Source organism: Empidonax traillii, unplaced genomic scaffold, assembly GCF_003031625.1.
Source record: "Empidonax traillii isolate 1590-97213 ecotype Southwest subspecies unplaced genomic scaffold, ASM303162v1 scaffold204:size1584377, whole genome shotgun sequence".
Taxonomy (NCBI): Eukaryota; Metazoa; Chordata; class Aves; order Passeriformes; family Tyrannidae; genus Empidonax; species Empidonax traillii.
Window position 1 is genome coordinate 1,572,213 of NW_020955397.1, and position 12,165 is coordinate 1,584,377.

The window sequence follows — 12,165 nt, forward strand, 5'->3', positions numbered from 1 at the left end:
TTTCAGAGCTGAAGATCCCCGACAACGCCAACGTGTTCTACGCCATGAACTCCGCCGCCAACTACGACTTCGTGCTCAAGAAGCGGGGCTTCTCCAAGGGGGTGAAGATCAAGCACGGCTCCAGCTCCACCCTGCCCAGGATGAAGCAGAAGGGCCTGAAGATCGCCAAGGGCATCTTCTAGCCTCAGCCCCACTGCCACCCATCACCGACGGGGCCTTGGGGGCAGGCTGCTCCGGGCTTGGCCGCGGCCGGTCCTTGTGCCGCCCCGCACGGCGAGATGAGCAACCCCTGCCTGGGGGCACGGCCGTGCATCCCCCTCCTCCCGCACCGAGCCGGGCTGTTGGACAACTGGTGTCGGCCTCTGCCTCTCTCTGCACAAGCCCCCATTCCAGTCAGGTCAATTTTTCCTACCCAGGAAGGCAGCAGCAGGGGGATATCTCTATTTTTTTTTGTTTTCTTTTATTTTTTTTAAACCTTCCACGGTGCGACACTCGTCCAGCCCCAGCCAGCCCAGAGCTGGAGCCCGCCTCTGCCGTAGGTGCCTTGTGTCCGAGCGAGCCGGGGAGCGGCGACTCGCAGAGGGGCTGTTGGACAGGAGCAGAGCACGAGCCACCACCCTGGGGCTGCACAGCCTCCCACCCGGAGCAGTGCTCTCCTCCCCAGCTTTCCTGCTGGTTACCTCCACGTCTTTCCTCCCTGGGATAGCCGGCATCGCCACCACCGCACGTCTCCGCCCGTCCTTCCCTTGGGAGAAGCCACGGATGCCTCGGGCTGGGAAGGTGCAGCCCTGTGGAGGAGGGCTGTGTCTGTGCCATGGGGGAGTGGACACCCTGTGCTCTCCACAGCTGGAAGCCTGCGTGGTCTCGCTCCTCTCCCGATCCAGCGCTTCCTCCAGCTGGACTTGGAACGGCCCGTGTTCAAACTTGCACCAAAGATCAAAATGCCAGTGTCTCTTCTGCCGTCGGGGGAAGCTTCAGGCCGTGCCCCCAGCGCTGCCAGCCTAACGAGGGGGAGGAGAGCAAAGTTCTGAACTTGTGTAAATAAGAGATTTTGGGTCTGCGTGGGCGAGCGAGGAGCTGCAGAGCTCAGCATGCTCCGGGTGCCCCGGCTGCCACTGCCTGACCCTCAGAAAGTGCCACTCACCTTGGGCTTTAACCGGACTTTTTCAAACACTGACCATGGGAGAAGCAGCAATGAGACTTTTTTTTGTATAAAACAAAAAGGTTTACTGATTTTTTTTTTTTCAGTATTTATTGGTTGTAAATAGAAGAGGCAAACTTGTACATTTTACTAATCCAGCCTTCCCTGTGCCCTGCAGCCCAGTCCCTCTCCTGTCCCCACCCTGGTATTTAAGGCTGCTGGGAGGGACGTTGGCAGCAGCAGCTTTGCCCTGCTGTGCTCATGGGGTGCAGACCCCGCCAGTCCCCCCCTCCCAAATTTCTACCGCTAGTTGCTTGAGCAGGGGCAGTTGCTTGTTTTAAATCATTGTAGGAAACACTAACCAAAGGGGGACCTTTTGTTGCTCCTGGCTCTATCTCTGTTTTTTAAGCGCTTCATTCCAGCAGATCTTTTCCTCTTTCCCGTCCGTCGGAGCTGCCTGGTGGGTGGGGTGCCTTCCTCGGCTCCAGGAGAAGGACCACGCTCCAGGGGCCAGGGCTGGTGACAGGAGCTGGGCTGCAGGTCCCTGGCACCAGGTGGGGAAGAGGCTGCTTGGGGTGTGAGTGTGGCTTCCCCAGCCCCCTGTCCCCACTGCCCATTGCTGCACATGATGGGAGCTCCCAGCTCCCTGACGCAGGGGCAGCCTCCTGCCTCCCACCCTGCCCAAAACTCAGCCCCTTCCCTCGGACACCAAATTCCCTCTGCCAGCTCCTGCCCACCCTGGGACTGTCCCCTCCCCTCCCACCAGTGTCCCCAGCAGCCCAGTGTCACTGGAGGGACTGGCTGTACCATATGTATTTTGTACCACTTCAATGAAGGACACACTGCCGGGTGTGACTTGTACACAGCAATGTAATTAGTCTTTGCAATAAAATACTGATGCTCAAATGTCTCTGCCCAAAGGCAGGCCTTGGCCTGGCCTCCTTCCCCCAAATGCCAGCAGCTTCCTGGAGAAAGGGGTGGATCTGACTGGGGTGGGGGGAAGTTCGTACCTTACGTTCACCCTGCTGAGTTGAGCTTTGTTTTGTGTTTGAACAGAAAACCAGGCTTTTTGTTTGAGGGCCCAGGGCATGATTTTCAAATGAACCTTATTCATTTGAACCTGGGAGTTGGGCCTGTTGCATTTTCCAGTGTCAATTTGCTGATTTTACTCCTTTTGTTACAAGCAGTGGCTTTAAGAGCAAATGCACCAGTCCTTAGGGTTGGAGAGAGGGATCTGCCTGGCTTTGAGGCATCATTCCTCAATGCAGGAGGACGAGGAGGAGGCCTTACTCCTCCTGTTACAAAGGAAAGCTTGGCTTCAGGTGTGCTTGTAACACATTGGGGAATGCACAAGACCCAGAAAATGCCAGCAGATCTTTAATTTCTGTGCCCAGGTGGGAACATTCCAGCTGGCAGTGCCAGACTAGTGGCCAGACACAGTGAATGTAGAGCTCTGCCCCTTTGCCAGCTGCCTTCAGTCCTTGTTTACTGGGGAAGTCAAAACAGGACTGAGAAGTGCATCAGCTAGTGAGGACAACATCCACTACATCCCAGGAAGGGAATTATTCATTATTCACAATCAGACTGTGTTTTACTGCTGGCTTTATTTCCAAGAGGGCTGGCAATGCTCAGTGCTGAAGGCAGGCACAGTATTTTCGTTCCCTTTGGACAAGCAGAAGGGCAGAACCTGCCTTAGGGGCTCCAGTAACACTGGAATGCTTCTTCCAGCATCTCCTCAGGCACCTTTTCCATTTTCCACACAGCCACCAACCTGGACAGAGTGCAATTCCCACACGTGGAGAGATCTGGAAATGCAGCTTCTCCTCTATCCTGGTGTATTACCAGCTGGTTTGGACTCTGGGCTCACTCTGGGGTGTTTGCTGAGCTTGCTGGAGGCTTTCTTAGCCAGCAATTATGAAAATGTAGGCAAAGACTCCCAAACATCCATGGCCACGAGCAGTCAGTGCAGAGAGAGTGGCATCATCATAGTACAAGCTCTGCTTTCCCAGATCCTGGGCATGGATCTGAACCCTCAGCTCTCAAGGAGCAAGAGACAATTCTGGCCACAGCAGCCAGTTCACACATAGTCCAGTATCTCTGTCTCCATTTCATTTTCACTCCCATCAGAAGGCTTGAAATCTTCTTCCTCCTCCTCTTCATCCTCCTCATCCTCTCCAGACTCGTATGCCAGCTGCTCTTTGCAGTCTTCACTGCTTGTTGTATTTGAGAAAAGAGCTTAATTGGGAAGAAAGAAAGAAGGACAATGTGATGCCTCTCTCAGTGAAACCTGGGGGCATTTGCAGTGGAGTTCACACAACATGTGAGAGGAAGGCAGAAGCTGCAGGGGCACAGCTAATGTTGCACATCTCAATAGAATTTGATCAAGCCCAAAGCAATCCTTTTCATTCTCCAGGAAAGCAAGCAGAACAGCAGCAGAGCTGCAGTGCTGTGCCTCGTCTCCCAGCTCATTCTGACCTAATTCACGGGGATATTATTGCTTTGGCCCAGCATCGTGCACAAACAACTTCCTCACTTCTTATTCAATCAGTAATGTCAATAAAAAGTAAAATGTCACCAACAGATACATCAGTAAGAATAAGATTTTGATTATCACTGTGCAAAGACATTGAAAACCTGAAGGCTGTGACACTGGGAAGATGAAATAGAAAACCTTTACTTCCAGTCATTCCTAATGCCAACCCACATTCACACTGCAGAACAGCCTCAGCTACAACACAAAGAACACGAGGGGTAGCATAAAGGAGGAGGCAGATACAGGAAAGCCTCTGCCCCAGTGCTGACTTCACCATCCTCCCCTCAGCCCACAACATCTCCACACCATCAGGAAGGCAGTAAAAGAGATGTCCAAAGCATCCTTACCAGGCCTTGTGGATCTGATGATCTGCTTTATCATCAGGGACATGCTGTCCCTCAGGTCATCACTGGTCTTGGGGAGGCACCACCCGTCCCGCTCCGTGCACTCCGACTCTGTGCCATCATTCCTGTGGATGATCTTCTGCAGGCTGAAAACGCAGCAAAAGGGAAGGAGACATTAGTCTTCTGCACTCAGGTGTGGGCTTTAAATGAGGCAGGCAATGGCTTAGTGCCATTTCACTGAGCTGGAATAGCATAGTTGGTTATCCGGGTAATTGTCATATGGGAAAGGAATTTAATGTGTGAAAAGTCTGTTCTGCTTTTATTCAGAAGTTAAAAACCTCTGACATTCCTGGTCAAGGGGAGAGGGGTGAGTGGACAGGGTACAAGCAAGAGGCTTTGAAATCTGTCTCTAACACAACCACACAACAGCCAGTGTGCAATACCTCTCCACATTCAAGTCACAGAGCTGGTAGAACATCTGTCGATATGGGGGTAAAGCTCCTTCTCGGAAAATGTAGATGGATTCCTAGAAGAAGGAAAGAAGGAAAGGATTCATGTGCATTTTATGGTGTAACAGGACAGCTCTGGGGGAACTGAAAGGTACTTCTGATGGGCTGATTAAAGAACAAGGCACTTCCAACACAAATCAGTTCTAAGGAATGTCTGCATGTGGATGAGGAATGCCCCAAAATTTCCCTGCAGCCATAGAACCAACAGCACTGCTGCGCAGAGAGCACACTTCACCTCTTCAACCTGCAGCCTGTCACTGCATAACACTGCATCAGGGGTTTTATTCTAGCAAAAATGGAGGAGCAAGACTCATTTATTTATTCCACCCTGCTGGATTTTGCAGCATGACCTGATAAAAGACAGTGATTTTTTGCATTGCGCCGCCCATGAAGTTCCAGTGTTATCAATTGAAGCCAAATGCTCCTCACACCTCACACTGGGGCTGAGAGCACCAATCCCACCTCGTAGCATGTAAGAAATACACTCAGTGCACAGCAGGTGAAGTGCTGGAGTGCCAGGAACAAACAGCAGCTTCCCAGGCAAACCTGAGGACATCAGCTCGCTCACAGCTGTCCCCCTGACGACTGATAAACCAGGAAACATCCCCATTTCACTGAGCTACTTCTAGAGTAAACAGGAGTCATGCTTACCTTCAGTTTATACCTGCTGGAGGGGGGCTTTTTTGCCCCAGATGCACCAGCTGTACCCAGCCCCTGTTTGAGGTCGTGGACACTGACTGTGTGACTGACTGAAAGGAAGAACAAAGTCCTGTTAGGTACAACCTTGGACTGTCACTTCTCTCTGTTGATTCAACAAAACCAGACCAACCCAGCAACTATGGCTGCATGGGTTTTGTTCATTCTTCAGAGATGCCACTGGGCAGTAACAGGGAAAGTGCTGGTTTGTCGTGTTTTTCCACAGCGTAATTGTTCATAATTTTAACCTTTTCTACTCTCCCTTGGCAAAGAAAAGAGAACTTCCCTCTTCTCTGCACCATCACCACTCATTCTGAGCACAGAACTCCCTCCTGCCTGCTAACAGACACTATGGCTCAGCCAGACATGCTTCAAAGACTCCCACACCACTTCCCAGCAGGAGAAAACAAGCTCCATCTCTGGCTCAGCTAGAACAGAGGAAGACCCTTCATCATCTGTGACAGGGTGGGGTACACACAGACCCAGAAGACCAGGCAGCCCTTCTGCTGGCCCAGCATACCTTGTTTCTTGACAGTGATGGGCAGGCTGTAGTTGTAGGTGCTGCGTTTTGCTTTCACAGGCATGTCATTAGGGGCATAACCTAGAGGGGGAAAAGGAAAACCAGTAATGAACTGAGGGCAAGCACCCTGCAGAATATCCCTGGCTCAGTAACACAAGGGCTGGTGTGGGAAAGGCAGGCTGGTCTTTGGGATATGCTGACTTTAGCAAGGCTGGGAGAAGAGATCAATAAAACCCTTTAACTTGGAAAGAAAACGTGACCTGATGTCAATGAGTGGATGCCAGCCCTTTCATGGACTTATTAGATGTCAGAAACTCCTTTTCCTCAACTTGCCCTCTGCAAAATCAGAGCAGGGGTACCCCCGTGTCTAAGGTCTGAGACCCAAAATCCTGCACAGGATGCTGAGGTCCTTAAGGGAAAGCTACTATGGAAGCACCAGAATTCTTGCTCAGTGCCTCCCTGAGCAAAGGGGAGGATGGTCTGCTACACCCACTTGGGCTTGGGACACACGGAGGAGGAAAGTCAAGAGTTTGGAATGTGCCAAATGAGGAAAGACATATTGCATACTATGAAATAAAGTGTTAAAGGAGTTTAGAGACAACTACAGTAAGCAAGGAGCTCAAAAAACCAGACATCATCAGAGCAGAAATATGGCAAAAGAGTTTGAAAGACACATAAAAAGAAAAGTACTACCAGGATTAACCAGAAAGCAGAGAGAGCAGCTCTGTGGGTTGGGCCCTTTTACCATATTTCATTCCACAGCGAATTCGGAAGTCCAGTACTTGATAAATCTTTGCTTCAGGGTGTTTTCTGGGGTCATACCCAAACCTAACCCATAAGCTTCTCCAGGGACCTGTCAACTGCATAAACACACATGGGGGAAGATGGTTACAGAAAAGCAGCACAGTGTTGCACTTTCTTCAGTACAGGGGTGCAAAGGTTCTTGGAAAGTTCTAATATTCCCCTCACTGCCCAAAGATTATTTCTTTTCCCAGCTCTTTCCTCACTTTTGTGCCAGTATTTATTTGTACCCACTGGAACATGGGCAATCAGTGCATCAAAACACAAATATTTGTGTGCTTTTATGAACTAACCTGCAAGGTCACAGTCAGGTGTTTCTGTGGAAAAAATTCTGCTACGATATCCAGGTGGACAATCACTTGGGGTGTCTGACTGACCTGCAAAGCTGATCAGAACCAGTGGAGCAAACAGTTACTGAGTCCTCCTTGGCTTTAACTTCTGTTCCAAAGCCAGGCTTTCCTTCCCTCTATCTCTTTACATAATATTAAGCTCAGGTACTTAGTGGTAGGACCTCAGAGGTGGTGAAGGAGCAGGAACACCCAGCTGCTGCTCCCCTGCTCACAGTTGTGCCACTCACCATGTAATAGGCCAGGTATGGCAGCAGCAGCTTCAGCTTCTCCGGGTGGACACCGATGTTGGCTTTGACTGCATTCCGGGACCAGACAGGGCGGACTTCAAAGAGCTAAAATGACACAGAAACAACCACAGAACAGTGGGAAGGGGGTCACCAATGGCAGAGCAGCTTTCCAAGTGGATTTAGTTCAGTATCAGTGCCTTTAGCCCCTCAGTATGAGCTGCTGGGACAGCAATGGAAGAACTCGTGGCACAAAAACGAACTTAACTGAGTCACCTACAGATTCAAATCTTGATTTGCAGAACTGAACTGAACACAGCAGTGTCAGCAGCATCTACTGAAACCTGCTGTATCAGTCAGTTAAAATCACCAAGAATTTCTGAGGAATTCAGAGAAAATGCAGTTTTTCCTCCAGAGGTTGCTGCAGCACAGTGCTCAGGTCAGGAATAAGGCACCCACCTTTCTCAGCTCCTCCTCCACCTTTTTATCCACAGGATTGTTGCACACTTTCTTCCAGGTCTGTACAGCAGCATCCAGTGGTTTAGCTGGGATTTCCTCATCATCAAAGTTCACAAAGATGGCATTGTGTGGGCGACGGGCCCTGCTGAGGCCAATCAGGTGCTCCCCAGACACCTGGGGGTTGCTGTATCCCTCCCTAAGGAACAGGGAAAGGCAGGAGGGACTCAGTCAGGTGAGCAACGGGCTGGTTTAACTTTGGTTTAACCTCCCTCATCACATCCTGGTACCATGAAAGGCTCTCATGACACCACTGAGGAAAGAACATTAATATTAAAGATACCCTTCCAAGCTGCATCCAGTTGCACACTGACAGAGGTGCTCTGGCACAAAACACCTCAGGCACCTGGGCCTGATCTGCATGAAATGTATTTGAGCACTAAAGGCTTCACCCTCTGCATTTGCCCTCCTGCAGCTACTGCAGCTACTCAGTGATGCAGGGGCAAAGCAATAAGGGAAATGCAGATAACAGCTCAATCTAGAAATTCCTTTTCCTTTAAAAGGTGCAGATGAAGGACACCGGTGAGAAAATGAAAGATGTTTCTTGTGGGAGATCTCACAGATTGTTCTTCTGGCAAAACCAACCGGGGCCAGGCAGCCACAGGTGACAGGAACACGTGGCATTGTCTCCTGCAAACCCTGCCCTCTGGGAGCAGGCAGGAAGGTGTCCCTGCATCCCACATGGTGTGAGGTGTGCTGGGAGAGCACCAGTCATCTTCAGCTTAAAAAGGTGACATTCATGAATGATGTAAAGGCACTGACCTGTGCTGAATATCTGGACGATAAAAATAGTCAATGGGAGTGTCCAGGCGCGAGAAAATTGGTGGGGGGATGTAAAGAGGTAATTCCCTGTTGAAAAACTCTTCCTTCTCTGGTTTGAGCATCAGGACTTTGTCATACATGGAGGTTGGTTTGCCATCAGGACCAGAGTGCATTGCCAGGTACTGGAAATCAGACATTCCTGGGAGAAACAGAAGTTAAAACACTGTGGAGTTCACTATTTATATGAATATTTATATTATTATAATACATCACAATATAATACAATATATATAATTCTATATAATATACTATATATACAATATACTATAATAATATATCTTACAATATATTATATAATATTATAAATATAAAAATATTAATTATATCAGAATATTTAACAATATTTCTCACACTAACATTTCAGGAGCAAGAGTCTGCTAAGTTTATGCAAAGGTTTATATAGCAAAAACACTTGATTTTCCTTCCAGTTCTGAGTTGTTTAAAGGCAAACACTTCCCTTTCCCATCAAACATCCTCATCTCTAAGCCACACGGACACAAACCCAAGCATTTTACCTTGAAATTTGTAAACAGTGGTGACAATCCCAAGGATCTCCATCTCAAACTGGACTTCTGGCTGGGTTTGTTCCTCGGTGTCCAGCTGCTGCTTCTTCCTGCTCCTCCTCCTCCTGACCCTGAGCAGCATGGTGGAGGTGGGGAAGCGGTTGGCACACACGGGGTGGCAATAGGGGTCCTTGGGGCGAAAATACAGCTCCAGCCTCTTGGCAGGGTCTGCGTAGATCTGTCAGCAAGGGCAGACACAGCTCTGTGAGCATCCCACCCACACAGCCCCTCTGCCTGTGCCAGCCCCACACACTGCCACCCCTGCCCCGCCAACACGTGGGATTTGCAGCTGCTCCCATCCCGGGTACTAGGAATAAATAAATAAATGAGAGAGATAATATCCTGGATATTAGGAGGAAATCCTTCCCTGTGAGGGTCGGGAGGCCCTGGCACAGGTTGCCCAGAGAAGCTGTGGCTGCCCCATCCCTGGAAGTGCCCAAGGCTAGGTTGGACGGGGCTTGGAGCAACCTGGGCTGGTGGAAGGTGTCCCTTGCCCGTGGCAGGGGGGTGGAACGAGATAGCCTTTAAAGTCCTTCCAACCCAAACCATTCTGGAGCTTTACGATCGCGCCCGACACCTCACAAATCCCTGCTCGGGGGGCACCGCCTCACCCACCTCCCCGGGACCAGGCCCGGGGTGCCCCCCCCCCCCCCCCCCCCCCCCCCCCCCCCCCCCCCCCCCCCCCCCCCCCCCCCCCCCCCCCCCCCCCCCCCCCCCCCCCCCCCACCTGCCCCACAGCCCCGCTCACCCGCGACACGCCCTGCTCTCCTCCCAGCGTGCTCAGCATGGCCCCGATGTCCCGCACCAGCCCCGGGTACTCCACACACACGAGGCGCGGCGCCCGGGGCAGCTCCAGCACGGCCGAGCCCGACAGCGGCCCCGCCGCCATGGCCGCGCCGCCGCCCCCCGCGCCCCGCACCGCGGCACGAAGGTTCCGCCGCACGGAGGTTCCGGCAGGGCCCTCCTGAGGGCGAAGGGCGAGCCCTGAGGGCGGCCGCGAACTCCTTCGAGCCCGTGGCCCTAAACCCGCGCAGGATCGCCGCCCCCGTGGGGTGTTCTGTCCCCCGTCCTGCCCCGAGTTAAAAGGGGAATGAAGGAAAGGAATCCCACAGGGCCGAGAGCCCTCGGTACTGAGCACACACTCAGGCAGCTCACACAAACACCCTTTCGCTTGTGCTGCGTGAAAGTCACGCCGGTGACTGCTGGAGAGTGTTTTGGAGTCATGAGTTTTGAAGTTACGCAAGGAATCTGTTGTCAATTCCCGTTAAAATAAGCCTTTGGTTCCTAAGAACTTAAGCCTTCATCCCACCAGTGTTCGGTGCCGCGGGAGGTGGCAGACGAAGGGTATGAGGAGTTAATTTAAGCTGAGGAGTTAATTTGCCCCAGGAGCTGCTTGCCCAGGACATGGCTGGGTTATGGATCAGGGGACATTCACTGACCACAGATGTCCCTTCCTTCCTGACCTTAACGTTAGCGACAAAATCCTGTCACAGCCGACAAAAGGAGAATCAGGCTCTCAGTTACAAGCAAGGTTTTAATGAACTATCTCTAAAAGGTGATTTTTATTAGGTTCAGAACATTAACTCCGACTGGGTGATGTTGGCAACCTGTGGCAGGCTCCGATAGACCGAGTTCCAGAAGGTCACAAACCGGGATCTCAGGTCCTTCTTCACCGACTTCTTGTTCATCTTGTTGTTGATCTCCAGGTAGTAAGCGCCCTTGCTGCTGTAGGCTGGCCAGGAAACGGGCACGTCCGAATTCCCTTTGTTGGGATCACTGGAGAAAAAAGGAGTCACACACAAGTTCAGTTTTATCTGGGCAGCTTGGGGACCCAGCGGTTTTGAGACATTTGGCCACAACCTGTCTGTTCAAGTGAGGTTTTAAGTGAGAGCAAAGAGAGTCTGACACTGGCACAAGCAATAGGAATTCACACAGAGGCTTAATTCCTGGTATTCCAGTTATCAATACCTGGATTCAGGAATGCACCCCATCATTAAGTGTAAGCAGAGTTCACAAGCTCTGAAAATGCTCCTCCTCTCCTCAGGCGTGTTATGGATGAGGAGGACCCAGAGCAAACTCCACCACTGGGAGACACAGAGCCCAGCTCAGAACAGAATTACAGGCAGAGAACACTCTGCTTTGGGGAATGATCCTGAGAAGTTACTGGACAAAGGCAGCAGGCTGAAGGGTCACAGCAAACCACAAATGTGGAACAGGAATCACTCACCCAGTCCTGGCAAAGTTGGTCCAGTAAGCGATCATGGCCTTGGAGACAGTCCTGTGCTTGGGCAGGTAGCCCAGAGGAGTGGCAAAGGGCTTGCCAAAGACGTACTGCAGGTCATCAGCGTGGTCTGCCCCAACCCAGCTGGGGTAGATGGGCATGCGGGACGGCTGGGAGAACAAGTAGCTGTATGTCTTGCCACTCCTGGGGAAATAAAACAGACTGGCTAAGCAAGGGGAGAGCAGAGGAAGGGCTGCAGATTCATAACCACGTTCCAAATACCATCAGGGCCAGAGTTTCAGCTGTAGGAGATGCTCACATGCATCACCTCACATGAGGTGGTCTGAGGAGGAAACATCCTTGGGTCATTTTGGACTCTCACCCTCACCCTCTACCCCCCACCTGCAGTGTCTCCAGGGCAGAGCTGCTCACCGGGCGTTCTGCAGGTGCAGATTCAGGGCCCACTGGGTGGGAACCAGGAAGATGTAGTCAGTGATCAGGTCCACCACTGTCCTCTTCATGACCTCCTGCTTCGGGTTCTCCTCCCAGCTCTGGGTGTAGATACCGTACGTGGCGTTGGCTCCGGCCTCACCCCTGTCCACGGTCAGCCCTTTGATCAAATCATAGACCTGTTCCCTGAAAAGACAAGTGATATCAACTACTTACTGACCAGCAGCTTCCAGTGGGGCAGGCCCATTGCCTAGCTCTTTCTCTTGAAGGCTCTGGGCTCAGCAACACAAGCCCTGGGCACCCAGGCTCGGAGTGACAGCCTGTTTTGGAGGTCGAGCCCTGTCTGCTCAAGTCCAAGTGCTCAGAGTTTGGGAGCCACATTAAAGAGAAGATCCCTCCTGCTGAGGGTTTTCAGAGCCTCTCCCACTCACGCAGAGATTTTCCTCAGTGGGCCATTGATGGCGGGTAAATCCAC

At 51.5% G+C, this 12,165-nt stretch overlaps 4 protein-coding genes across 9 annotated transcripts in view; 1 reads left to right on the forward strand and 3 right to left on the reverse strand.

Annotated features, from left to right (window-relative positions):
- Nucleotides 1–2,051, forward strand: part of RALGDS (ral guanine nucleotide dissociation stimulator) — a 55,778-nt gene extending 53,727 nt beyond the window's left edge. For all 4 annotated transcript variants that reach the window (XM_027887129.1, XM_027887127.1, XM_027887128.1 and 1 more), the window contains exon 18: nt 7–2,051. In XM_027887129.1, the coding sequence (XP_027742930.1) occupies nt 7–182 (176 nt within the window). In that variant the 3' untranslated portion in view covers nt 183–2,051. The remainder of the gene's footprint in view (nt 1–6) is intronic.
- GTF3C5 (general transcription factor IIIC subunit 5) lies at nt 905–9,908 on the reverse strand. Of its 3 annotated transcripts, none has more exons than XM_027887132.1 (12): nt 9,768–9,908; nt 8,972–9,197; nt 8,397–8,595; nt 7,578–7,773; nt 7,122–7,226; nt 6,489–6,603; nt 5,744–5,824; nt 5,179–5,276; nt 4,462–4,544; nt 4,022–4,164; nt 3,215–3,376; nt 905–1,002 (listed from the first exon to the last, which is right to left on the reverse strand). In XM_027887132.1, the coding sequence occupies exons 1-11, from the start codon at nt 9,906–9,908 to the stop codon at nt 3,219–3,221; spliced, it is 1,545 nt and encodes a 514-aa protein (XP_027742933.1). In that variant the 3' UTR covers nt 905–1,002; nt 3,215–3,218. The 3 variants fall into 3 exon arrangements, with proteins under 3 accessions (XP_027742933.1, XP_027742934.1, XP_027742932.1); XM_027887133.1 differs by lacking the exon at nt 905–1,002 and adding an exon at nt 1,234–1,686; XM_027887131.1 differs by lacking the exon at nt 905–1,002 and having other exon boundaries at nt 2,727–3,376.
- A 676-nt stretch (nt 9,909–10,584) lies between these two features.
- On the reverse strand, nt 10,585–11,340 carry LOC114059080 (bile salt-activated lipase-like). Its single transcript, XM_027887099.1, has 2 exons — nt 11,247–11,340; nt 10,585–10,795 (listed from the first exon to the last, which is right to left on the reverse strand). The coding sequence occupies exons 1-2, from the start codon at nt 11,279–11,281 to the stop codon at nt 10,591–10,593; spliced, it is 240 nt and encodes a 79-aa protein (XP_027742900.1). The 5' UTR covers nt 11,282–11,340; the 3' UTR covers nt 10,585–10,590.
- Nucleotides 11,309–12,159, reverse strand: LOC114059102 (bile salt-activated lipase-like; the record flags this gene model as incomplete). Its single annotated transcript, XM_027887141.1, has 3 exons — nt 11,309–11,444; nt 11,673–11,876; nt 12,122–12,159. Coding segments are annotated over 3 exons (378 nt in total), but the record flags the coding sequence as incomplete, so codon positions are not given.
- Nucleotides 12,160–12,165: the final 6 nt, after the last annotated feature.

Excerpts from the sequence above, each read along its gene's own strand:
- GTF3C5 (XM_027887132.1), bottom strand. The coding sequence starts at position 9,908 with ATGGCGGCGGGGCCGCTGTCGGGCTCGGCCGTGCTGGAGCTGCCCCGG. Across the intron at positions 5,825-6,488 it reads TCGCTGTGGAATGAAATATG|GTTATGCCCCTAATGACATG; the intron begins GTAAAAGGGCCC and ends TTCCCCCTCTAG. Across the intron at positions 3,377-4,021 it reads CATCAGATCCACAAGGCCTG|CTCTTTTCTCAAATACAACA; the intron begins GTAAGGATGCTT and ends TTCCCAATTAAG.
- LOC114059080 (XM_027887099.1), bottom strand. The coding sequence starts at position 11,281 with ATGATCGCTTACTGGACCAACTTTGCCAGGACTGG. Across the intron at positions 10,796-11,246 it reads ACCAACTTTGCCAGGACTGG|TGATCCCAACAAAGGGAATT; the intron begins GTGAGTGATTCC and ends TTTTTTCTCCAG.